The sequence below is a fragment of the Simochromis diagramma genome, unplaced genomic scaffold, assembly GCF_900408965.1.
Source record: "Simochromis diagramma unplaced genomic scaffold, fSimDia1.1 OVJJ01000802.1, whole genome shotgun sequence".
Taxonomy (NCBI): Eukaryota; Metazoa; Chordata; class Actinopteri; order Cichliformes; family Cichlidae; genus Simochromis; species Simochromis diagramma.
The window spans coordinates 3,900,693-3,928,667 of NW_024387492.1; the positions used below are offsets into that span (position 1 = coordinate 3,900,693).

General features: G+C 41.6%; 2 protein-coding genes across 3 annotated transcripts in view; both read right to left on the reverse strand.

The window, feature by feature from the left end:
- LOC120724739 (kelch-like protein 29) overlaps positions 1-4,594 on the reverse strand; it is a 262,953-nt gene extending 258,359 nt beyond the window's left edge. Inside the window, exon 1 of one of the 2 annotated variants that reach the window (XM_040017100.1) lies at positions 4,364-4,594. The gene's annotated coding sequence lies outside the window, so the exon portion shown is untranslated. The remainder of the gene's footprint in view (positions 1-4,363) is intronic. The other variant, XM_040017095.1, reaches the window with a different exon arrangement.
- Positions 4,595-7,425: 2,831 nt separating this feature from the next.
- Positions 7,426-14,895, reverse strand: trib2 (tribbles pseudokinase 2). The gene is made up of 3 exons (XM_040017318.1): positions 13,495-14,895; positions 11,776-12,068; positions 7,426-9,739 (listed from the first exon to the last, which is right to left on the reverse strand). The coding sequence occupies exons 1-3, from the start codon at positions 13,762-13,764 to the stop codon at positions 9,265-9,267; spliced, it is 1,038 nt and encodes a 345-aa protein (XP_039873252.1). The 5' UTR covers positions 13,765-14,895; the 3' UTR covers positions 7,426-9,264.
- Between the last annotated feature and the right edge of the window lie 13,080 nt (positions 14,896-27,975).

The window sequence follows — 27,975 nt, forward strand, 5'->3', positions numbered from 1 at the left end:
TACAGCAGTTATACTTTTCCTACTCTAAACTTCTAACAATGCTTCAATGCAGTGTCTCCTTTTAATTGCCAAGTGCAGAAAATCATGTGAAACTTAAATGTGAGCACCATCTAGTGTTGAAAGCTATTATATTTAATGTGCTTCATTAAAGTCTAAAAACAAAAAAAGGCATAATTAGTTTTTTAAAGTTTGTTCATGTAGACTGCCTATGTAGATTTTATACCTTCACGAAATATCCCCATGATTTTTTGTTTGAATTCAGTAAGTGACATACCATTAAATAAAATCCAATACTGCTTTATGTTGTCAATAAAGCTCTAAAATCCTGAGGAAAAAAGAATACAGATACAAGAAGTACGGCTATATCAAGCTCTATATGACTCACATTTCCACCTGATTGAATTGCAGGCTTCTCTGTGTCTCGGTAGCTCAGTGGGTTTTGTTACCCCACAGCCAGCAGAAGCCTCGTGGCTTGGTGAAAGACAACAGAGGCCATCTGTTGTCTGTCTATTTTCTTTGGTGCTCTGCCACAAAACTCTGCTGCCAGAACACCCAAGGGTACCCATGTGCACTATGCTGCGCCTGGGGACCGGCTCATTGAGGCACCTTTATAGCCTACTGGCTCCACTGGGAGGTGCCTGCGTTCTGCCAAAGCCCAGACACAACAGCGACGGCGTTTGAAAAGGGCCTTGTTGTTGCTGCATCGTTACACAACCGTGCCATTAACCTTAATTGGAGCAGCTTGGTGGAACACAGAAAAACTTTCAGCACTCTGAGGCAGTGATGTTGTTCCCCTGAGTTACATAAAATCGAAACTGATCTCAGGCTAAGTTAATTGAATTGCAGAATACTTATCGTCCTGCTGAGGAGCTGAGGAGTAACTGAGGAGTAAGTGCTGTACAGTTAGAACTAATTCTTTGTTTCTGAGCTGTTTTATGATCACGGAAGCATTGCTCCTCCCCTTGTTTCTTGGGAATCATAATGACACGGCTGTAATAATTTCCATAACGATTGTTACTTGGGTGTAGTCCAGGAAACACAAACTTAAGAACAGACATTGGAGGCTAAGGGGAATCCCCTTAAAAATAGCTTTTAAATCAATAAATTATTTGTGAAAGACTGAATAAAGACCATGTTTTAAGCAACTACATCATGTGTGGTAGAGCTCACTATGACAAATTGCTGTAAAAATACAGTATTCAACTGTATTTTTACTATAACACAAATTGTTTTGGAAATGTATTCACTTGTGTTGTGACAGTAAATATATACATATTTTCATCAGACTGATTCTTGTGGATATGTGGTGTAACCTCCTGTGTGTTACCAAGAATAATGTTAAGGTTTGGCTAGCAACAGGCTAGCATGACTGAGGCTCCTGTAGCATTTACTCAGCTCTGTCCGGTGTTCATCTTTAGGGCCGTTGTTGAAACAGTGAATACAACAGAATTCCTATTAGCTTGCTACGTGGTGCAGAGAGTTGTAACAAAGCTGATGTCTTGTCATAGTTTGGGAAAATCGAAGTCAAGGTTCATGGGTGAGTAAATACAGTTAGACTTTACTGTAATGAAGTGTTTGTGGAGGTTGCAGTAGGAGCCCCATAAAAGCAGCATAATGTCAACAAATAGCTTACAGTATTACACTGCAAAGCTCCTATTTTGAGTATTGCGATTACGGCAATATAACAGTATAATACGGCTAAATCGTGCTCCCAGTACTGATTTAGAAAGGGCATGTCTTACAGTACATTACGAGTCTGCTTATTCAGCACATTCATATGTCACATCCCTTAATGTATAGTAGAATAGTAAAGAATAAAAGGTAATGCTCTTAAATGTTTCGGTTTTTCTGCCTAGCTTTTAGACTCTTGGGTCTTTCTTTTTCCCACTGTAGCGTGATAGTATTATTAATATTTTCTATTCATCATTTAAAAAAAAATCCCCCTAGCACTTCCAGCCTAAATCTGTTATCTCATGCTGATATTAAGCTCCATAGAGATTGGATTGGAAAAGAAGATTACTGTGGCAAAAGGATTTTCCGGGCCAGCGGGTCACTGCACATGCATTGGAACCAGCAGCATTACAGTAACTCATCTGAATATGTTTGTCCATGGAGTTAATCTTCCATTAACTGCTAACAGAACTCCTCCAGAGTGTATGTCGCTCTGGCTTTTTGAGAGAAAGCCGAGGACATTAGGCAAACACATTAAACTTGTTAAAAGGACAAATAAAGCAAACACTTGAATGGATTTCTCCCCCTTAACTAAATAGCTAAGGCATTGTCTTGGTGTTACAATAAGCTGCAAACACACATCAATTATTTAGCCCAAACAGAGCTGGAGTCTGAGAACATTTTTGTGTGTTTTTTTTCTAAGTCATGAAATGGTTTGTGAATGTCAACAGCTTGACAGATTGTGGAAATGCACAATACTGAATGAATAGTGTAAACATGAGATGAATCATTGCTGTCACAGGCGATACAAGCACGGAGCGGTAGAAATGTGGCTGTCTGTAATTCTGCTCTTGGCCTCCACCAGCCTATAAAATCTTTATCTTTGCAACCAGTAATGTCTTTTCTAAGTAGAGTTTTCTATGTTTATGTACCTACTTATGTTCAAAATAGAAACGGCAACACTTTCCATGGTGTTTATACGGCAAAGCAGCTATTGCCCGTTCATGGCCTCTGTAGAAGATCTCTAATTAGTCACATTCCTAATTGCATAGCATACACACTGAAACTGCATGAATTAAATCAGATGAAAGCCTACGATCACGGCGCTAGACTGTCAAACATAGCTTAGAAAACACACAATGTCCTCACATTATCAGTTGCACAGTAACCATTCCTTCATGTCTTTATGAAAAAAATTTGATAGTTTGAGCGAGATTTCACATAAAAGGCATGCAGCGTGTGTGCTTGAGGTCATGATCTGCGAATCCTTCTCCACAGAGAAGCATGCCTCTGAAGAACAGAGCATTGCTTCTCCTTGCTGAGGGTGCAGCTGATTTGTTGCAGGTGTTCACGGCCACACAACCTCAGACCCCCATTATCCCCACTGCCATGTTTCACAGCTAGTTTGAGGTATCATTTTCTCTCCTCTGTGTCCTCTTACATACGCCCTTCTGTTGCCACTAATCTCAAACTTGGATTTATGAGTATATAAGACTTTCACTGTCAAATGATAGGTTGTGTAGTCCACAACCAAGCATTAAGCTTTGTTTCGCCTCCTGTGAAGTGGTTTGGAGGTCGCTGTTGAACAGTAGTGTTTTGGTGATTCGAGCTCTTTATTTAGCAAGTTCTGTGGCTCTGATTAAGTTGCTTTTTCTGTCTCTCTGTGAGGAAGAGATTGATCTTTTGATTGTTCTGATTGATTTTGCCTGCCTGATTGCGTTTTAGATACTACTCGTGTAGTTCTTGCAAAACATTTGAAAGCTTCTTAGAAACTTTAGAATGGCCACGATGTATCAAAAGTCTCTCATTGCATAGAACAACAGATTTTTTGCTATCATATTGCTGTTTGGTAAGTAAACAATGCAATGATTTTAAGTGTTTATTTGAGGAAAAGGTTTTCTGCCATATTTTTTTGGAAACATATTTTTCAGTTTAAACGTATCCTTACTTTCAAAATTTGATATTTTGACTTTTTACTATTTTAATAAGCTACAGTGTTTAACTAATTTCAGTGTGTTTGGATGTACGCTTTGCTAGCTTTTTTGAAAACAGACACAGCTGTGTGAGGAGTAGCTGGAACTGCCTGAATGACACCTGAACACTGTTCTGACAGATCACAACTCACCTCTGTCCTTTTGGAAAAATTGTATGACAAACTTAGTTTTGATTGCTAAACTATACGTTGCCTTTTTTTTTTTTTTTACCCCTAAATTGTTATCCTTACATGTTATTTGCTATGAATTATATTTTTAAATGTTTAGATTCACATTATTTTCAAGCTTACATCATAACATGGCAGGTTTTTTGATATACTCTCCTGCTGTAATATGTGCTCTACAAATGTTTTTGCGTTTGCGAAACGTCTTAAGACTTGGAAGCACAAATTTTCAAATAAATGAACATTTCATTGGCAGGTAAGGTTTACATGAGTGTTTGTATTGTCAGGTTGTAAAAAATTGATTTAGCTTTTAAGCCACTGATAAAGTGTAATGAAGTCTAGCTTCTCATGTTCTACCAAATCTGCAGCAGAAGTCAATGGCAAATATTAATTTACTGCAGAAATCATTAACATATAGTCCTTTTAAACATCAGGTCTGTGGATGTAAATATTACTTAAAATACAAACAAAAAAAAAATCTTCCTCCACTATTTAGCAATTTAACAAGATAAACTGGATCAGATTAAAACATACCATTTGTGCTGCCTGTCTGCACTCTCATATGGACGCCTTCACCTTTCTGGACTCCTTCCTGGCTGAAGAATTGTAAAATATTACTACTTCTATAGTTAAATAAATATCTACCATAGTAACAAAAATTCCGCAATATTAGCTGGCAATGACAAGTGGTGGAGAAACTTTTCAAACCATTCCTTCAGGAAAGAGAGTGGTACAACTCTAGGAAAACCCCCAGTACACATAAAACTGGAAAAATGTGCATACATTTTAAAAAGTAAAAAAATATTCTGCAGAAAAATGTCAATTTAATGTTAAACTGATTAATATTAATGTTGCATATGTTTAAGGTCGAGTTCATTTTAAATACATTATATTATATTTTATGTCCTTTTAAAAAAGTAAAATGTATTACAATTTATTCATGACAAAAAAGAAAAATGAGCTAAATGAAAAGGCTTGAGTAGTGTGTGACATGGTTAATTGTTAATATCTATGAGGGGATAAAAAAAAATCAATGGAAATCGATGGTGGAGCATTAGTAAAGCAGCTGATTAAACATAGTACATTCAAACATTCTCGTAGATGCTAATCTGAAAGTGCTGGTGAGCCAGCACCTGGGTCAACTTGCCTGTTTTATTAAAGCTGCGGTCCCCTCTCCATCATGGTCACAGCTTTCCTTGCTCGGGTACTGAGTTATTAACAACTTCTTCACACTCCATCGTCTCTGCATCACACATGTTGACCAAGGTGGTTAGCAAGAGGAAACTCTTAGGATGCTAAATCACCGAAGCTTTTTTTACTTGCTAATGCTAGCTGTGTGATAACTGATCTCAGACCTGTAAAAGCAAAGCAAGTGGTAGCCTGCTTCGCACACTGGTCTCCTACCAGTGGAAGGCTAAGGATTTGTCCACAATGCGCATGCGCAAACATCGGGGGGTGGGGGGACTGCCGCCTTCTCGGCTTGGCTAGCTCAAATCATGTTAACCCGAAACGTACTTGCCTGTAAAACAGACACGGCTACATTTTTTGCCAACTGATGGCTACCGATGTAACAAGATCGCAGTGACGTTAGGATGGATACAAACAGCTGAAAGGAGAGAGATGTCTTTACTTTTGGTGCATTTTCATTTAAAGTGTCTATTTTTAAATGGGACAACCTTTTCCTGTGAGGTTAAAGGTCATTTGTAGACACCTTTATGATGAATATAATAAGAGAATGCACATGTGTAGCAAGAAGAAAAAAAATAAAAGCAGCCCAACTTGTTTTCAGTTTAACTATAAAGCATTAGCAAATAGTTTATTATCATAAATTAGTTAATCGTTATTGGCTAATAGTGATACAAATTAAAGTTTATTACCTCTTTGTAAGATCCCCTATTAGGGAAATTATACACACATGTTATTATAAGGAATAATTAAATACTAAGTTTAAAAACAGAACATTGTGTCTCAGTGAAACATATCTCTATATAAACTCATTTTTATGTCAAGTGTTGCAATACTTGTACTGTCATTATTACCACTAGAGGGCAGGCCAGCATTCATTTTCTCCTATGAAGGCAGTTGACTGCATTGAATTTTTTTATCTGCTTGATAACAAGTTTTCAGGTGTACTCTGCTCATAAGCTTTCATGTTTCACATTTAATATACAAAGAAACCAACAAAGCCCACCACAGATCCTCATTTGTTAAATTAAAATCATCTTGCTATGTTAGCCCAAAGAGATCAGGAGGCTTGTGTTGCTGTGTATGAAACACAGTGCACTAGCAGGTGTTGTTGAGCAATGACACATGGCTTTACAGTGTCAATATAAACCTAAGAACTTGAATTTGTTCTTGAGAATTTGGGTTATCACATTAGATAATTCAACCGTAAACAGGGTTACCATGAATGAACATGATAGGTGGAAGTGCTCTTGAGCACACACACACACACACAGATGAAAGTACTGTCAAAGCACTGCATGAACAAATGAAATCTGAAGTGATTTTCTTCCTCGGAGCGATTCAAACACAGGATGGGGTCAGCAGGTCGGCTACAATTGCAGAACTACAATGTTGTCACACAGAACAGCAGAAAGGACTGTAGGCAGGAGTCTCTCAAGAGAGAGAGACACCAGGAAAATGATTTGACTGAAGAGCATTCTTCTGGAGTCTCGTGTGTGCGATCATTTAGATGAAGTGGAGCTGACAGAGCAGTCCTCACTCATTTGCAATCCATTCAAGTTCTGACAGTGATTGCAGTCTCATTAGGAATGGGGAAGTGCTTTTGTTGGGGCATGCTGGCCAGAAGAGCACTGGGTTTTTTGTTTGTTTGTTTTAAATACAGAAATAGGCTGCAAAGTATCTACGTCACAGTCACAGTTACTTGGTTGTGGAGAAATAACCATCACTTAGCTGGTAGTCTAAATTCCAATTCCACATTTTTATTCCAGGACTCGACTGGATTTGTCTAAGGGCGAGGATGTTTATGCTCCTTTTATTCCTTCTTTTTTTAAAGCCAGGAAAAGCAAGTGGGTGGGGTCTTCTGTCCTCAAAGTCACAGCTGTGTTCTTGAGATGATTTGGGATACCTCCACTGCATGACAATGATATCCAATAGTAGATAGTAGAGTAATATAATTATTATTTGAAACTTTCTCCACATTTATTGTGAAAATTATTATTGTGAAAACTCTGCATTTAATCATTAGTTATTATTAACCCCTGGCACTCCACAGCGTGTCTTCCTCCCCTCACAACCGGCTGCACCAGACGCCCACCCTCCCTGTGCCAAGATTTCTTCCTGTTAAAAGGGAGTTTTCCCTTTCCTGTCGCCAAAATGCTTGCCCAAAGGGGATCACGTGATTGTTGGGGATCTCTCTGTATTATTGTAGTGTCTTTACCTCACAATGTAAAGATGAAATGGTGTATCTGTGTGTGTGTTTTTATTAAATGTAGCCATTACAACATTACAAATGTTAAGTGTGTAATGATGCGTGATTCTGCACGTTGTGCTGAAGAGCTTTTATTTTGTATGTACAGGAAAAAAAAAAAAAAAAAAAAAAAAAAAAAAAAAAAACCCAAAACAAAATCCAGTAGTAGTTCACAATTTATTTTACTGAATAAATTTGGACAAAACACCAGAATCTGTTACGATACAATCAGAACATCTGAGGCAGATATCCCACCATGCACCATCCCCATCCATGAAACAAAAAAAGGACTAAACATTAGCACCAAATCAGCACCAGCTTAAATAAAGGTAGCTCAGTCTACAAAAACGATGAAAGCAATAGCTGTTTTACTGTTTAAATCCAAAAACAACTCAGAAAAGCAGCAAACTGAGAATTTTTCCTGTTTTTAAACTTATCTTAAAAAAAAAGAAAAGAAAGAAAAGAAAAAGAAAAACGAGCACCCTCCTAACCCCACCCCGACCTCCCACCCTTTGCTAGGCAGGCTATAGCATTCATGGAGCACATGCCAATGTCTAGTTAAGGAAAACACAAATTCAAGTAACATTGAGATACGACAAAACGTGTCCACTGGTACCCATTTTCGAGCATGACCGTTTCACAGAACCTAAGCAGGGAGTAGGAAAAACAAAAAAACAAAATAAAAAAAAACAACCTAACATGAGGTTCTGGAGTGAGCATGTCATAGCAATACTATCACTGAATATCTCATATCAATTTTCTTCAAAAGAAGTGAGGGAGACTGGGTGGCATGAGGCTGTCGGGGGTACAGGAATACTGGCACAGAAGATAATGTGTATTCTAAAACTTCAGACAGACCGTTTTTTTGTTTGTTTTTTCTCTGTTGGCGCCTGTCCTGTGTCAAGATATTGCCTACATCATACATGAAAAAGGAATCTCTGGATAAAGAAAAACCCTGCAATGTAGTTTTAAATATATATATATTTATATTTATTTTATAGATATATATATATAATATAGCTGTTACAATTTAAATAAATGTTATGTTCTTGTTCCTACAACTGAAGAATGGAATTAAATTATATATTTAAAAAAAAAAGGAAGCTAATTTTAGAGGTGGAATCATCCTTTCACCTAATACATCAAGTGCATGATACCGAGTGGGGAGGCTGACTATGAAAATAGATTAAGATTGAGGTGTACAGAGTGACAATAAAGCAGCAGTAACAATAGACTGGAATAGCTTTTTAAAAAACAAAAATGCTTTACAAAAGTAATGTGGAAAAACAAAAGTGTGGTAAGAGACAGGAGGAGGCGGAAACATAACAAAAGACAAGGCCATTGAGGAGTTTAGTGACTGTCAGAATCTTCAACAATATAAAACAGACAAACGAGACATGGACACACGACATAAAACTTAAAACCATGAGACAAGGGCGAGGTCAGCCATGTCGATTATGATGACAACCACAAGAAAACGCCTGCTCCGTTTAAACAATGCTCCTGGGTCAGAACTATGACCACCTAAAGCTATGACATCAAACTAAAGAAAACCAATAAAAAGAGCTGGGGTGTTGCGAGTCTGTCAGTTCCTTTAGGATTGTTCTCCTCGGATTCCTTGTTTGTATGTCCCTTCATGCTTTCCATAGTGTCAAAAAAAGAAAAAAAAAGGTGAATGTGTCTACTTCTATGAGCACCACATTTAAAACAAAACAGATCTGGGAAAAAAAAGAACATTTGCTACATTGTTTGCAACTTGCATATCTGGTCGCAACATCCCCGATCGGGACGTGCATCGCCAGATGATGTATAGATGCCATTTGTCATGCCAGACTCAAGGTTTTCCATGAAATGGTGGCAAAGGAAACACAATGGAAACACCTTTTTTTAATGAGTGACAAATTCACCTATTTACTTCTACTCTACTGTTTATTTTTTTGGCTCTGCTGCGAGCTTGGCGAGCCAACCGTGGCGGAGTCGTCCGTTTGTGCTTGGTGTTTGCTCAGCTGAAGAACTGCTCCAGCTCCTCTTCCATGTTCACCTCAGGCACCATCTGCTCCTGCTCCCTTTCCCCTCTGCTGTGCACTGCAGTGCCCCCTAGCGCCCCGGATGAGGCAAACCACGGGTGCTCCAGAATCTCCCGAGAGGTGAGGCGCTCTGCCGGCTCCCGACGGAGGATGGAGCGGATCAGGCACTTGGCCTTGGGTGTCAGCGTTTCTGGGATGTTGAAGTGGCCCCTGCGGATTTTGCTGAACAGCGAGCCGGGTTCGACATCGTGGAAAGGGTAGCGCCCCACGAGGATGGTATAAAGCATGACGCCCAGGCTCCAGACGTCAGCTGCCTTCCCCGAGTAGCTGCCGCTGGCATTGAGGATCTCGGGGCTGACGTAGGCGGGGCAGCCATGTTTATCTGACAGGGAATCATCGTGCCCATTCAGGATGTATGTGTCCTCGAGGCTCTCCAGCTTCACAAGGCTTCTGCAGACACACACACAAAACTCATTGAGCTCCTTATAAATGTGGATGATATAGAAAGAATTTGAGCAATCAGAAGAAAACCATCAAGTGGGTAATTTATTCTGACAGGCAACGTAAAGTACTTTAAATCCATCACTTTTGGATGTCAATGGAAGTGGATCGCATAATTCTCTCAGCTTACGTCTGACATTTCTTTTCAATATATAAAAAGTGGCATTATACAAACAGATTTTCCAGAAGAAACATAATTATGGGTAACTGATCAGAAAAGTAAAATCTTTTTTTCCCCCCCTCCTACTCATCAAAGCATCTATTTGCACTCTTTGCTCTAAACCCTGCAACAGTTGCTACAATGCCCCTGGGTATTCATAATAGCGACTAATTGTTGAGAAGCTTTATCACTGAAGAATCTGTGCAAGTTCAAGCACCGAAAACAAAAAGCCCCCATACATGAACAGTCAGCCAGCAGAAGCAGGTAAAGACAATACGATATGATGCACCAAGCAACGAGACTGTGATCGAAGAGAAGGATGTATTTATTGCTACGTTTGACTTTCACACGAGGCCGTTTCCTTTCATTAATACGTGGCAGAACGATTTTAGGTTTTAAAACGAGGAACATTCTATTGTTTCCTTGAGCAAAATACCCATTGTTCCCCTGCAATATAAAGAGCTGTGTGAATTTTAAACACAGCACACCACTGCCTGGATAACAGCTCATTTGGAGGATGTGCAAACCTGCAATTAGAGCTAAGAGGACCTAGGAAGGCAAACTACTAAAACGGAGCCGAATTTAATATTAGCACACATTGTGCATTTCAGCTGAGTCAGAGGCGGCGCTCATGATAAAATATCTTGAGGCGCGGTAGAGAAGAAAGAAACAAACGAGCCTTGTTTAATAGCTACATGATTCTACTCAAGGCCAGCGTTTGACTGATGCCGCCGTTTGGTCAAGGGTTAACGGCAGCATGACAAATTCGGGTCAAGAAGCCAACGAATGCTGCAGAAGCCTGCTCGGGTATCATTTTCTGTCTGCTCATCCACTCCTCTCTGCAGTCATCGCAGCGTTTTGTTCCACACTTGGCCTCAGAGCCAGAGGAGGTCTCTCTAAGGCAGCTTTGTCTCCTCTCTCATCTCTCTGCACTCGTTCACCGTTTCAGCAGGACTGAAAGGTTGTAAGAGGAGTCTTGACGGGCCACATAGTAAATGCGACCCGGTGCTGCCCTTCACATCACTCTTAGAATTCACCCGGCATGAATCATTTAGTGGAAGGGGCCCTCAGCATCCGAGCCCGGTGACATTCAAGGTTACTGGACCTGTACTAAATATGTGAGGCGGCTCAACTTCTCTTTTCCACAGAGAGCGCCAGAGAATGACGTCACATTTTTCAGACTGAAGGCCCTGAGTGCAGCATGTGGCTTCAAGGTGTTAAATAAGAAGTACTTAAGGAGATGCTTTAGTGCTGGGATTTGTATACAGTATCTAATGAAAAGAATAAACGTTGAGTCTGAACTGGCATCCACTCAAATTCTTTAAAAGAAAAAAGAAAGAACTTAAAAAGCTGCTCTAACAGATGTCTGGATTTTTTGTAGTTTTCATATGCTGCCAGCAGGGGTCAGTAAACCCGCACTGTGAAAAGTGTTATTCTAAAGTTTCCATCACACATAAGCCCAGAGTAATGGATCATCTGCCATGCAAAAGCTTCCCCTGATAACTTATCTGTCCATGTTTCTCAGCTCAACAGCTTTCCTGAGTCTTAGCATGAGTAGCGATTACATTTGTGTAACTCATTTCCTTCCCCCAAGTGTGATTCCATTCACATTTACAGTATATGTGCACAAGAATAACCAGGCGACACACAAAAGGCTCATATTTCCTTCATTCTGCACAACACCTTGTATAGTGTCAACTTACACTATCTGCGGTATTAGCTGTAATATCACACACATACCGATAGCATCTTATACACAAAAAAAAACAAAACAGAGGGAAACTGCAAAGTGCACAAAAGATGCTGAGGTTTCCATGGGACTCACCTGTCCTCATTCTTGAAGACAAACTTCCTCAGTTTGAGGTCACGGAGAACCAGTCCGTTGTCGTGGCAATGTGCCACAGCCGAGGCTATCTGATAGAAGAGCCTGGCAGCTTCGTCCTCTCGCAACTTCTTGCAGGTACGGACAAAAGAGTGCATGTCGCCATAGCTTCTCTCGAAGAACACATAGGCCCGCGTCTCCCCAAGCAAAATCTCCAGGATTTGGTTAATGTGCTGGTGCTGGCCAAGGGCGAAGTAGGCCGCCAGTGACTCCTGGTATCGGCCCACATCGAAAACCTGCAATCAGAAGAAGGAAGAATTTATGCTTTTATGCTTACTGTTAGCAATGTGGAGAATTAGATCGTATGCATATATTTTTTTCAGCTATATCATTAGATTATTTTGGTGGTTGGAGATCTATAAACCAAACCTTTCCCACCATAGATTTACACAATTAAATCCAACTGAAGGAGGTGTAAATTGCCCTCTAATTGAACTAAATGTAACCAACACATGAGTAATCCAACACATTGCCGGGACACCAAACTTGGTCTTTTGGCAGAGCGAGTAAGGTTAAATAGAGGCAAACTGAAAGCATTGTATTAGTACATGGCATTGTGCTGCAGCCTGGGGGTTGCAGTGTCTCTTTTGTTTCCATAGTAACCCCCAATTGACTTTCAGTACATGCAGTTCAGGTGAGAGGGCTTCTCTTGCAGTCGATACAAATACACCCCACAGGTCTGGGGATCTTAAGTTGCAGCCTAAGACTCCAGCTAGACAAGAAAAATCAATCCTGAAAAAAAAGGGGGGGGAGGGAATTGATCACCGCTGTATCGAAACCAGCACAAAGCAGATGGGGGTCAAACAGCAGTTAGTACACAGGCTTGTGCCAAAGGCCATTAATTTGTTATTGCCCTGACAAAACATTATCTCAAGTCAAAAGGCACAGGTTATTTGATATGTTGTGGCGTACGAGTCCAAGGGTGCATGCAAGTATTGCCTCAATTCATCCACTTAAGCCTCAGGGACAACCCACCTGCCCTCATAATCAGTAATTTACAGAAGTCAGTAGAAGCTATAAATGTGGTGAGGAGAGGCCATGAGTTTCATCCAAGCTTAACAGGGCAGCGTTTTTTATATATATTTTTTTGAATGTGTGCATTTTATTCAGATCAACTTCCCTTTAAAAACTGAGCACCTGGTGGAAAAAAGAAAACAAAAAGAAAAAAGGTGCACTATGGATATGTTGGCACTACAGATCCAAGAGTGAGCACTGTGCCATGAAAGAAAGAAGCCACGGCTGTGCCAGAATAGCACAGAGGAGTGTGTGCGTGGTTACTCACTCCTTTGTCAACGTTACATCATGCAATCCAAGCCACACAGCTCACTCCATTCACTTTTTCCATTAGGCTGCTGCTGCCAGCTCTCTATTTACAGTTCAAGCAATTATTAAAAAGTGGAGATGGTGGACAGGAAACCCATAAAAGCCAGCTCAGGATTTTTCTGCATAGCACATTCATCACATCTGAGGACATTAGGCATCGAAATAAAGTCGTTTTAATTCATCTAGACGTGCAAGCAACGCACCCCTACAAATATTTCGTGCAGTAAAAAATAAATATATATATGTGAATATATTTTTTCTCCCCAGATTGACGTCATAAGGGGGGAGTAAAGTCATGCTGCGAAATAGGGAAGGTTTGTTACCATATTGCCTACTAACCTTACATACGAGCTCGTCCCCGCTGTGCAGGTGGGCGGCTCTGAAAACGTGGTCTCCCTCCAGCGGCTCCAACAAAAGGTAGTCCCCGATGCGGGAGATACAGTGCGAGGAGTCCGGGGTCTCCGGCGGGCTGGGAGACCCGAGGTTGGGGCTGAAACTCTGATGAGACTCTGTAGTCCTTAAACAAGACAATTCTTCGAAATCGTGCGCTTTGTGCCGCGATCTCCCATAGCGTGAAATGTTAATTGGATTTGACCTCTGTATGTTCATGAGGAATAAGTGCGATATCTCCACAAAATCGGGGGCCTTCCTCCTCCTTGTTCTTCTTATCCTCTTCTGTCGGGATAACACTTCGTTGTGCAGAAAGGCAATCTGTCCAAGTACTTCTGTTACGCTTGCATTAAGTAAAAAAATAAATAATAAATTTTTTCTAAAAAAAAAAAAAAAAAAAATACAAAAAAATAAGAGATTTAAATGCACCTTGCCTTTGCAAAATCTAACCGATTCTGTGCAGCCAAAACTGGCTCGCTGGATTTCATGCAACTAAAATTGGTCTCTGATTTTTTACTGCTCACTTGCACCCCTTTGTTTTCCATTCATTGGATGAGACTGGGGTAAAGGAAAAATTAAGAATTACTGACTTAAGCTGGATGAAACCCCTTTAGCACAGACGTGCTGCAGCTTCACTGACGTTAAATGCGAACAAAACTGCAACAAAGGTTGCGAAAAGTTAGCTTTTAAAATGAATGAAGAGTAAACCCGCAGCTCGTCTTGCTAGCTTATCTTGCCGGTTAATGGTATGGCACGTTTCATAAAACGGAAACAATTTATAAGACACAGCTGTCAGGCAAGGGGGAAAATGCAAAAATAGAAACAAATAAAGCAACTTTCCAGCCCAATTATAGCTGCTGACTTTTTAGACTATTAGTAGCTAGCAGGTGCAGAGCTAACTAGTTAGCTCCCTTGGCTAACTAGTACCAGGTCAGTGCACGGCCTTGTTCCCCGGGATCATATCCATGCACGCTGATTGTCATCTATCACATAAGGAGAAACCCCCATCCGGAAAAAAGACTGCTGTGGCTCTTTGTGTGCGGGAGTCGACGTCCTCTCTTTCTGCTGGTCCGGTCCTGCGGAATAAAAGTGTCGTCTTTCTTGAGTGTCTGCTGATATAAATCTGATGGAAGGAAGGAAGGGACGGCCGGCCGACTTTCCCAGGCCAATCCCTCGATTCAGCAGGACATCCTCTCCCGTGGTGCCGCTGTGCTTCTTACGTGGCTGGGAATCTAGTCCATTCAAGTGCGGAGGGAGGCCAGCCGAGCTGTACACACTGCGCCTGTACAGACAGAGAGAGCAAGCCTGCCTGCCTGCCTGACGGAGGAGGGGACGAGGACGGGAGGGTGGGGTGGGGGGGGCTTCTGTACACACGCACACCTGCGCACATGCACACACATACAAAGAGGCATGCCGACCCGCCCCCTGACGTCATTTAAACAGCGAGAGCTCATTGGCTTCCGAGCTGCCTTATAATATGCGGTGAAGTCATGTGAGAGCCATGTAGTGCGGCTACACCCCCAGGAATCTAAATGCGTCGCATGCTGGTAAATTGGATGGGGAGGGGGGGGGGGGCCGGAGTGAGAGTATAGCTACTGTACGTGCTGTGTTACAAATGTGTTTCCTCCTGAAATGTCATTCAAGGGAAAGCGAGGGAGATCCCGCTCTCACAATAGCACACACGCCGTTCAGCGCAGTTACCGCATAAAATCGTGTTATTTGTAACACCTTTTTTGTGGCGGCATCTACACCTGTAAATGAAAACACACTGCGTTACTAAGCCCTTAGGATACAGTTGAGTCTATATTTAAAATTACATGAAAGTGTAACTAAAGGAGGGCCTAAGCCTGGGGTGTCAAACATAAGGCCCAGGGGCCAGAATCAGCCAAGCAAAGACACCAATCCGGCCCACTGGATGGCTTTGTAAAATGTCAAGGAGAACAGAAACTTTTTTTTTTTACCCATAAAGATGCCCCCCATGGGTATTCATGTTACACCAAAATAATTAAGTTATGTATTTCTGTAATTTTACACATTTCCCTATTCAAATTCAAGCCCAAAAAAGTCATGCTGACAGATTTATTTCTTTTGAAAGGGGACTTCATTTTTCAGTATAAGATATTTCACTCCACTCCACAAAAGGTAAAAGTTACAGCAAACTCAAAAAAACCAAGTAGTGTAACATGGTACTCATTACAAATGCAATGTAAATCAGTGGAAGTATAATACTCCAGATGTTTATTTATTTATTTGTGTGCCAAGCGTGCTTCATTAAAAAGCTAGAACAGGGGGCGCGTGCATCTTAGACATGTCTTGCAGCAGATTGTTCTGTTACACAGTTGTGCATGGAAGAGCTTCATTATTCATTGTTCTTCTCTATACACTGTAACCAGGAGGTGTGACGGCAGGCTTGTGCAATTCCATCTAGGACTCCAGGGCGGTGTGAGGAATGCTTGCAGCTGGACACAAGACACTGGCAGAAGTGTTTGATTTAATGTTTGTTCTCCCGTGTGCGATGTACGTGCGCGTACACAGACGTGCTCTGTTCAAAATCCTTGTTTCTCACCGTGTGCTTGAATAAGCCCCCACAGCATGGAAATGCATTTTTTTCGCCCCTCATCGTTTCTGGTCTTCGAATGCGGCAGCACCCACGAGCTCGTCAAATGTATGTGCATGTATGAATGCATGTGGGTTATGTGAGATAATCTCTGTGAGCCACCCACTTTGCTCCTTGTCAAAATGCTGGAACATTCTTCCGTGCACAATAGCTGCACTTTGGTTTCACCCACTCAGTCAAGAACTGAACTTGTGAACTGTAAAAGTTTTACAGGTTACTACGAGCTAAATAAACACAGGGATACACACATGGGCTTTGCTGGAGTACATTTCTGTTTGATGCCTCTGCAGGCTCCGCATCTGCCCATCACTCTAACCCCAAAATGGGGATTCTGCTAAGCTGAAATCGCAGCTGTGCATGAATCAGAATAATAATCTCCAAAGATTCCTTTTGCCCTCATTCCTTGATACACTGTGTGACTCATTCGCAGTGGAGGGCAGCGCTCGAGAAAATCCACGCAGGCTCATCAGCTCTGCAGACGTGCCTACATGCCGAGGAGTAACACCAGGCTGCCCCAGCAGTGCCTTCCAGTGAGAGACTGTAAACCACTGAAACATGATGTGTCCTGGAAGACTACAGAGGTCAGTGCGGACGGCTGAGCATCCTTGAATCCCTGCAGCAGTTGCTCACCCGCCTCTTAATAAGCTGATCTGAATGTAGAAATGGAATCTAAGGTCAATTTTCTAAGTATTCTCGAGGTTACAGGGAGTCAGTTGGGGCTCAGATCCACCAGGGGAATGCCATTTTCATGTTTTATCACACTGGTCGCAATCAAATGAGGAACCGTTAAAGGTATTTTTCTCGGATTTTCCAAATTCAGAGAGAAGCCAATTTCCTGCCGCCACATAGCAGCCCCAGCTAACTCATGTTGACACCAGCGAGAGTCGATGCTGTCACATCCACACCCCGTGGGTAACTTCCACTGAGAATTTCAATCATAGCAGGAGAGATGGATGCAGAGGCGCAGGAGAAATGAGATCATTCAGTGAGAGGAGACAGCGTGAGGGAGAGCGAGGCAGAAGGACGGAGGCTGGTGAAGCAGGCGGCTCGGAGAACGTGATGAGAGGTGGAGAAAGGGAAAGACAAAAGAGAGCAAAGATGGGTGGAAGTGTTAGAAACTGTGGTGCCAAAAAAACCCACGACTCAATAAGCAGACGTTCAGCTGGAGAGGAGAAGAAAGGAGAACGTGGTATTCTGTTGTTACAGTAAAAGTAAAAAAAACAGTAATAAATACTTTTACTTTTTAAACCAGAATTTCTGGTAATGCACACACGTGCACACACGCTGTTGTTGACATTTTAAACCTTTATTTACTAGTACAGTACGGAGTAGACAGGAAGTCAGAGAGAGCCACACAGGAAGTGGTGTGGATTGGACTCAGACCCGATCCCCAGCAGTGACCTTTGGCATATCTTGGTGAGCTATACCGGTACACAAAAGTAGAAAAATTTACTTGTGCTGGAGTATTTCCACACTGTGATAATGTTGCTTTTACTCAAAGAGAAGATCCACTAATGGTTAAGTATTTTAATGATCATCAGAAAACTACTTTTTTATTTCTTTACATTTTTGGCCTTTTTTGTTAGAAAGGATAGGCTACAGCAGGGAATAATGAGGAGAACATGACCCAGGGCAGACTCAAACCTAGGAGGCTGCAGCAAGGATGCAGACAAGGGTTAGAGTAGAACCCAGAAGATGGATTTCTAAAGATAGTTACCCTTTTACTGTACATTTCAAATGTTTATTATCAGCTCAAATAACTTTGACTAACACCTCCTTAGTCAAGAAGGTGAAGAATGTCCAGGCAGGGGGTAACAAGGTGCAGGGAGAGACTTTACAGCACAGGCAGAACAAGATCATGATCTGTAAGTTCGTTTGTGGTCCATTTGTCTGGTGTATTAATTAATCACTTATTAAAATGTGTGGGAGGGGGGGATCTTTCTGTGGGCTCGGCTTGCGTTTCCAAAAAATTCACAGCATCCTATTGATTAATAAATTAAAGTGTGCGGCGACAAGTGGGACGAAAGGGCATCAAATCAAACCAAGAAAGGCAAAGATGCCTCACCAGACAAGTGCGACAAATGCTTTGAGTCACTAAGAAAGAACCGAAACCAAGCTAATATTAGACATATTCTCAGTTTTGCTTTGGTCCGACTCTCTGTGCTGGGATCGGGCAACACCTCATTTTCAAGCGGCTGAAAATGGAGAGCTGAGGACTTTGTAGTGGGAACAGAGAGGAGGAGGAAGTGGGGTAGAAAATCATTTCAGCTGTGATATGACTTTGCTCGCAGGCTTTCCTTTCTTTCCTAATAATCTTCTTGACGCAGCAGCTTGTCGCACAACAACTGCGATTTGAGAAAAATCCCAATCACAACCACAAACCATTTGATATTGCTTTGTAATTAGATCTAGAAAACCTCATGTTATACAGATGGAGGCAATATTATAGTAAAAATCATGATCCTTTTTGTTTTATAGCACAACCTTAAAAAATATTATACACTGGACCAACACAGTTATGGTATCTGAATCATAATTTTTCTCTTTTTGCTTACTTAAGACAGTAAATATAATAATGCTTATTAATGAGCATGCTGCTTGAAGAAATGCCCCATCAGCAGGAGAGTAAAACAAAGGGGAGAATAAATATTGGTGATTCAAATGACAGTAATGAAGCTTGCAGGATATTGCTCCCTCTATATTTTATGAACTAAAATGAAAATGTCCTGTACCGATGAATTCAGGATGCTGCCCGAGGACTGTGTCTTGCCGAGGCGTTTTTCCGTTTACAACTCTGAGGCAGCAGGAAGTGTGAGCACTTTTGAGTGGCAGGTCACGCAGGCAAGACCTCGAGAGGAAGGATCTTGGCTCGAGGGGAGACAGGATTGGCGTCACAGGCTCTCCTTCATGGAGTCAGACAGCTGAGTGAGGACTTGTGGCAGCTCTGTCACTGGACAGGGTGACTCACTCGCTTATAAGTGGAGCGGTTAATAATAGTCATACATTAGTGCTCCTGGAGTGAAATAACACGGCTTTAACAGCTTAAGCCCTCTAAAACGGCTCACTGTAGAGAAAGACACGAGGACGCTCTTGTAACATCAAGCGCGTCTGTTTTAAAATAACATTACGTTACAGCTGCCATGTCAAAACTGCCCGGAAAAGGAGAAGACAATCCCAGCAAGAAAGAATTGTGATTCCTCCCTGCTCTGTCAGATATTGTCGTCCCTTTGCAGAAAATATATGTTTTTGGAACTGCTTAACGTACAAGACGTAGATTTATTCAAATTCTCAAACAAGACACTCTTTTAGAGATGCAAGGCGAGGGTGAAGAGGTCGGCATTATATCACATTTGCCGGTGATGAGTCAATCTCAACTTTCCAATACTTGCAGGAGGATCAGACTACAGGAGCCGAACACAGTCAGCAAAGTGCATTCAGTCATGTTGCCTTATTAAAGACTTCTGGCAGAACATATGCTGTTGATTTACCCTGTAAACATCTTGTATAATATTCTAAGATTTGCAGCTATAAAATGCACGTGGAAGGTAAAGACTCATTAAGTTAGCAAGGACATGTGATCTTTGTTTTGCTGGGGCTGTAGCTGTAGCTGAAGGCAAGTCATACTTATAAAAGTATAAATAGTCTGCTGAGTGCTTATCACTGCTGCCTCAGAGCAAACAGGTTGGTTTCCAAGCTGAGTTTGACACACAAATCCCCAAAAAAACAATCACTTATGTAAACTGCAGTGTTTACAAAGATGTAGACAAAAAATGTAACAGCCTAAAACACATATGACTGAGGTAATCTTGGCAGAAGTACCAAAGGGGCAAAGTGGATGATTACATTGCTGTCTCAGACCATTAGGGGGGCCTGAAGGCTCCAGAATAACTACGTAGCTGTTTTGTTGTTGTTGTTATTCTAAATTTATGGAAGAGGATTAAAATAAATTCTGAGGGAAAAAAAAATTCTGACTTTTATTCCTCAAAATTCTAAAAAACACAAAAATAACAGACACCCCCTGTTTTTTTGTCTATGGCCCTAATCCTCTTTTTTATGAACTGGATTACATTGTAATGAATTCTTCTTATCATTCCTGTGATTTTACCCATGTAGGGATTAACAGAACGACATGCACAAATACCAAAGAAGTACATGAAAGCAGTGTTTGTGTGTTTTAAAGTATCAAACAACCCAAAGCAAAAAACACAAAACAAAAAAACACCAAATGTTGCCGTCATGGATGCATGTGATATTTATTAAAGGGCTTCCTCTAATTACTCTAGGCCTGCTCCCAATAGAACATGTAGTATAGCATTTGACATGGATACAATGGAAGTGACTGTATATAATCTGCTTTGTGACTCACTTGGATAAGTGGTCAGTGTTCAGACAGCAACTGAATCCACCAGTGCTATTTTCCTCATGGCTTCAGAATGAACGGTAGTTTATCTTAAAGTGCTTCATGAAATAAATTTGATATCTGCGAGTATGCAGGCAGCCATTGTGATCCAGTGTGACTGCACTTTGGTCACACTGGAGTGGAAGGTCATCTGAAACGGCTCTTTTTCAGCGACCCACAGCCTGTGTGATCAGCTACAAAGTGACGAGCACACGTTGTCCTTGTCTGGCCTCTGCACAACTCTCTCACACACGCGTGCATGCACGCACGCACCTAAATATCACTGCAATTCACTCTACATTCAAGCTGCTACCATGGCAACCTGTCTCCCTCCTCCAGGGAATATGATACAGGACTGCAAACATAAATAACAATACACACATACACACACAGCTACACACGGTGAAACACACATGAGGGACTCCATGGTCTAATCTCCTGGGAAAGAACAGTCTGCTCAGTTTATGAGGGATTTTGTGCCAAAAGGTACATTTCATGCCTGCTTAGAAAGGAAAATTAAGGCAAGGAGTCATGATTCACTTTCCCTTACTTGTACCATGCATCATGATGTAGTCACCCAACTCCATCGTAGCGTGATTATGGTTGGCTTACTGTCACTTCCATCATCTTAAGTGAATTACTGCTTCATTATACTGTATTCATTTTATATGCAATAGCTTTTCTCCTGTGTTTTTTTTCCCCTTTCTCCCTGAAACAGCCTCCGAAACTGCTTTTAGACCACTCAAACACTAAAAAATGAAATCAATACAAATGCAATCCATTTGAACGGAGCTGAGGCTCTTGCTCTTTTCAATTTTGGACGAATAATAGCTGCTGTGCAATTATTTTCAAGCCATTATTCTGCAGAACAATCAGACAGGTGGAGTCCCCCGTGCAGTGTGTGCAAAACAGGTGAGACATAGCGGTAAAGGAGACGCTGATGAAGGACATCACTTCATCAGTTCAGTCAACTTCCTGCCTGTACTGCTTCTATGTCTCATGTGACAAGCCTCATCTTGTGTTTGTACATTACAGTACACACACACACACACACACATACAAGGGTGCTTTGAAATCCCACTTCTGTGCGATTGCTCATTATATTGCGCTTGTCAAATAATCCCTTGTTGAAGACAGCAGGGATAACTGCTGCATGACAATCAATTCAAACAAAGATGCCCGCTCCTTGTTTACTCGAGACGTTGTCTTTAAAAAACTAAAAGAAAAGGGGGAAAAAAGAAAAATCAAAATAGACAGAAACCTCGTATTGTACTGTGAAATCTCAAAGAGGAAGTTGCTGCTGTAAAATGAGAATCTAGGCCACACTAGGCTGAGGGCAGCAGATATCAGATAAGTGCATGCATCATTTAGCTCAAAAAAAAATCACACACGGTTAAATGATGAGAATCGCAAAGGGAATGCCTGCTTTCTGTAGCGGTTTCAAAACAAATTCTTGTGTGGGTTGTGCCGCTTTTGAATGCGGAGTGCATTCACATATTGGGGAAAATGCGGCTATTAAGATAATCGGCTGTCGTCTCAAAAGGCCTTCCCCTCCAGGCAAAATAGCCTCGAGACTGACAGTGACAAACAGGAAGGGCAGACAGAGGGAGAATAAAAAGGAGAGGAGTGAGGGGCCTTTGATTACTGTTGTAGCAAGCAAATTAGCAGCATTAGCTTTGACAGTAATGATTTCGTTTTTCGTTTTTTTCTCTGCTGTATCTGGCTAACTGAGGCTGGCATGCCTGCGGGAATCAGCACTGGGCATGGTTCAATGCATTTAGCACAAAGCTCAAATACAGTTACTTCAGACTATGACCGCAACATTTGGGAAAGCCAGTACAGAGCAACGCTTATTCTCCCCCACCCCCCTTTCTTCCTACTCTCTATATTTTTATTATGATAGCTTACAAAGAAATGAAAAGTGATCACGGCTGAGCGTGTTAAAGGCAGTGGAAATCCCTCTGATGAAGGCTCAGATAACCATTAGCATAACCTTTCATAATGTCAGCCAGATAGTGACTGAAACTCATTTTCAGTCTGGTTTTAGATAATGTCGTACAACACACAAAAAAGCCAGGGTTCCACGGGCGGAGCATTATGTGTATCCGTCTTTTGAGATACCGTCTTTGTGATTTTGTGTCTTTGATGGTTTTTTCCTTCTCAGAGCAGGGCAGCCCCTTCAGTAGCACACCTCTGCAAGTGGAGCAGATGAGGAGATAAGGCTGAGGATGAGAACAGCTCATCAGCTAGTTTCTCAGTGTCGAACCTTAGGTGTCTCTTTCTGCTGACTGGGGCGAGCTATGCTTCAATGCCAACCTCACAGGTGTGTGTGTGTGTGTGTGTGTGTAGGCAAATACCAGATTCCTTTTAGTTTCTGAAGGTCATCACCTGATGCCCTCGTCAAGGGCCATTGCTTCATCTCTTTTAACAATAAACCCAGTGTTTATTCTACAAACACCTTCAGGAAGGATGGATGCAAAGGCCTTCCTGCTTAGTTTCTTTTGTATCTGCAGATGTACACAGATGCATTTCCACTTTCATTTGGTTACATTTGCCTTCGCATCTAATTCTTCCTTCTGTCTTTTCCTTTCTCACGCGCGCACATACACAGACACAGATGCAAATAACACAAGCATGATGTAATTATTGCAGCCTTCTATCCATTTCCTGCTGAGAAATGGCCCGCAAATGAGGATTTTTGTAACTTAATTAAAAGCAAACGACTTCAAAATGTAGGATGCATTTTTCCTTATTTTTGTCGAAAAATAATGACAAGGAAAAAACGCTGGAAATTGAGTGTTGAGCCAACTTATGTTAGGTGGAGATAATCATACGACCGCTTTTAGAACGTTCCTGTGTGAATACTCCAGTGTGCCGTGCAAAAGACTGAACAGATGTTGTAGTGACACCCTAACCTCCCCACCAACATTACCATTTGCTTTACCGTTAGCATCTCCTCTGAATTAATTTGTCTGCGACAAGTCTTGCTTGTAGTTTAAAACCTTTTTGTTTCAGTATAATTTCAAAAGTGTCTGAGAACAATATGGAATACAGCGACAGAGACTGTGAAGGATCATAATGATAGCAGAGATTTCAACAAGTACACTTCTGCTGCACTGATGACAGTTAAAATAATCATTTAGTTTGGAAACGTGATTCAAGCGATGGCAGGTTTAAAAAAGAAATAACTACAAAGGCTTACAGAAGTGATAAAGCACAGTAAGTACTGAAAGTCATTATGTGAAATGTGTCCTTATCTGTGTGCAGTGCTGTATCAGATATGGTACAGCTACAGCGCATATGGTCAGCCTGTCAGAGATGTTGGTCTTTAAATTACTTCGGGGATGCAGTTTGGATGTGGTGTGTTATTGCTCTAAAACGTGCCATGAGCACCACTGAGCCACTGTATTACATGAAACCTAACAGATGGCTTTCAGCAACCTGTGCAATATGCCGAGGTGACCTCTCCGACTTCAGATGTAATAACTGCCAAAGAAATGACAGACCGAACCAAAAAGCAATCTCCTCAAATTGTGATAACATCACACTTTGGAGGCCCAGAAAACAAAGGCACTGGAAAATATCAAATATTATAGGACAGCAGATTGCATACGTCGGTGAAATAAGTCTTTCTAAAAAGTCTTGCCAAGATACCAAAACTGTATCCACTGCCATTTACTCGTGAATATTGGTCAAGGCTACTGCATTGTGAAAACCCAGCTTGGTTTTGAGATAATGAATTATAATTAATCAAATGTAGGAGATATGAATATGTGCACTTGACCTTAAATCAGTGGAATTCACTCCAGAATTGGCCGACCAGGCTATCATATGTCCGATTATCAGCTGGTGCATGCACAAAATGCAGCACGGGTGACCAGTCGAGCACACTCTCACAGCCATATGCTAGCATGCTAACATGCTAACATATTCTTAGCGTTGAGAGCTCCTCGCTGTGAGTAACAATGCAAAATTTGCCAAAGTTAACTGCTGGAATACAATGTAACAAACATGTTTCCAACAACAAACCCAATCATATTATTATTCCCAGCGTGGGCATTTTAAAGAAACTAACAAAGTAAAAGTGGCTAAAGCTATTCAGAGCACAGATAATAGAGGTCAGCAGCCTCGGTATGAGCAAAGGATCAAAGCTACCATGAAAATTATAGAGACGATTGAAATCAAGAAAAGGTTTGATGGTCTGTTATCTAAGTAAGTTAGAAACATATTGGAAAACGATGTGAGTACCTGTCATTTGTTTTGTTATAAAAATTTGTTACACCTGCTTTCATTTATTTGTATCTCTTTCTAATACCAGAACGCTTTACTTTCAGATGCTTATGCGAGAGAAGATCCCGAAACTTAATGATTTCTTTTATCGTGAGAATAATATTTTGCATTGAAGAGCAGCTGAACAATTTGTTTATGCTGTCAAATATAGTTCTCAGATGGGAAATCTGAATCAGTGAAAACTGGGATTGGCAGGTCACGCTTTGATAATCAGAACTGGCCAAGACGTTTTTGGCCCTTTAGATAATTGTTGAAAGCAGGGAGCAAATATGGTGAGTTAATGTTTGACATGTAAAAAGATCCCCGGCCAAATTTAAATCAGGAACGATGAAGTTTGCATGTGTCTTACGTCCTTAATTGCAGTAAAAATTAGCTTTTTCTTTCTCTATGTACAGCATACAGTAGATGCATATACACATGTATTTGTTTCTCCCCTTTTATTTCTCCAAAATTTCAAAATTTTCTAAGATTGTTCAAACAAAGTGAGTCATTATGGATGACTAAGTTTAAGCATTAAAATCAGTAGAAAAGGCAACAGACTTCACGGGACAAACCACCAGTTAATGTGTAATTTGTGCTGAGTTGCACTTTGACAGCAGTTTTTTCTCAAACTGTAATGAAACCTCTTTGCAGATGAAAAGTAATTCCGCTCCATTGTGGAAAATCTAACAGGCCCATTCTAAGTCGGCCCCCAGCCCTGTCTCAGTGTTACAATGAATCTGACTAAAGCTTCCAGAGGAATGAATGGTCGCTGCCTGCTCACAGCTCCACTCTTGCATGGCCCACTGCCAGAGCTCTAATTTAAGCTCCAGGCCTTCTGTTGGGAGAGAGTGGGAGAGTAGAGGAAGCCCACCCCAGGCAGAAGTGCAGCGGGTGGGGGAGAGTGCTGGGCCCTGCTCCCTAGAGTGGAATTGATGGCTGTTAAGCTCATCAATGGGGATGAGTCATCCGAGGCAGCCAGCCGCTTCATTCCTCCTGGTCTGCCTTACTGAAGTGGAGGCAAGTTAAAATGTTCAGTTACTACCTGCTCTCTGTGGTGAATCATGTCTGTTAGAAAACACACGATAAGCTACATTTCCACCTCGCTGCTGCACTGGAGACTTGGTGTTGCAATACACTCTACCATGTTGTTTTACCGATAATTTCTTGAGTGTTTGCCTAGTCACTGGAGTCAAGAACCTGTGTGTGTATTCATCTGTTTGCTCGTGCAGGCAATAGTGTGTGTTTAGAACCTGTTAAGCAACAATTTCCATATCCTTCTAATTGTCAAAGGTCAGAAGCTTTTAGGCAGCCAGCAGTAGGCCGACGGCGGTTGGCTGAACATGCATCTGATTCCATTTGGGCTGGTTTCAGTTTCAAAGCCTCCCACCTTCCTGTCTCATAATCACTCCTACAGATTTTTCGAATCAATTCAGGCCCCGGCTTAGACTGACTTCTGATCAACAACTGGCAATTGTGGTGCCAAAAAAAAAATTCCCAGTGGCCACAGACGGATGTTTGGCGTCCATATAATTCCTATGATTGCTGCAAATGACTGAGAATGGCCACAACTTGAACTCCAGGACACAGTTTGGTCCAGATTTTCCGTTCCTTCAGCAGAATCCGGCAGCTCTTTTCGCATCTCCATAAACTGCAATATTTCTGGGTGGTGACTCGTCTATAAATGCTATCTTTAAATTCTGTGGCAAGCATGTTACCATGACTGCTAGCTGGCTGCCAAGTGCTGGATGATAGCATCAGACAGAAGCAGATCACGAATTACGCTCAGCACAATGTGCAGCGCATTCATATTCATACAGGCATTTTGCTTATCGAGCCACTGCAACCACACGCGCATCTCACTGTTCCTACAGGTCATACGCTTCCTGCATCCTCCCTTAACTCATAATATGTGCACATATGTGCATCTGAGTGCTTGCATGCATTCGCACAATCTTGTTGGTGCAACAGGAATGTTAAAAGCTGTCATTATCTCAGTGGAAAATGTGTGATTGACCAGAGCTGTGTTGACATGTCAACCCAATTATGTACTCTCACAACACATCGGAGCCCTGGGAATGAGTTGTGTTGCTAAGAAAATCTAAGAGTTAGTGTAGGATGCTGGCACGCATGGTTTTACACGTGTAAGGCGAGAGCAAGAAGGATGTGTAAGACGGGTAATAAGAGAAAAATAAAAATCCCCCTCTATGTTGCTATTTGCAGCATCTTTGCCTGCCTACACCCTTGATCTGTAAGACAAGCTGCCCACCAGACACGTGTTTGGGCTGAAGTCTACACTTAAAGTACAGGTTCTCTTTTCTTCTCTTCTCAGCAGCACAGGATACAGTATGTTCACGTTCACTGCTCATAAAAGGGGTTTCCTCCTGAATGCATCATATTGCACGCCACATTTTATACAAAGCAAAAAGAAAACAAAACTGTAACTACAATGAGAGCGAACAGGTGTGGAAAACAAAAGCGAGCACGTCTTTTAGATGCACAGACCTCAACTAGAGGCTGAGCTCGTGCTTGTCCACGCTCAAACTTTCAGACATACAAATGAATACACAGGAAACCCTGCAATGACTCAATGCCACAATGATTTAAGTTCAGAATGGCAAAGGACGCTCATGACTCAGAGTTTCCATTGTGGCTCCCGCTCTCCTGTTGCAGTTTTGCGTGTGTGTGCAGGTGTGTGTTTATATGTGTTTGCGGTGTGAATAGCATGACTGCTGCTGTTCATATAACCAGCGTGCATGCTCTAGTTCTTTAACAGCTAAAGTGTCAGTCTGCCTTTCTTCACTGTTAGATGCAAACTCTGTTTGGGAAAGTTTGGGAATTTGACTCATCGGTGAGCGGGAGAGTGCTTTTTATTGCTTCTAACTCTGGGTTATGTAGCCTATACACGATATAGCTGCACTGACACATATGGTGCAACCGCTAAAAGCAGGTTTCAAATTGAAGTGAAAGCATCTATTGGTAATCTAGCAATGAAACTCCATCAGCTAACCTCTGGAGGCACTCTGCAGGTGATGAGGAGACGAGATGATGAGGATAGCGGAAAAGAGGCAAGGACATCAAAGGAGGAGGTGTTGTGTCACACTTACACGATGCTAGGTGCTGTGAACTGTTTTAATTAACCGAC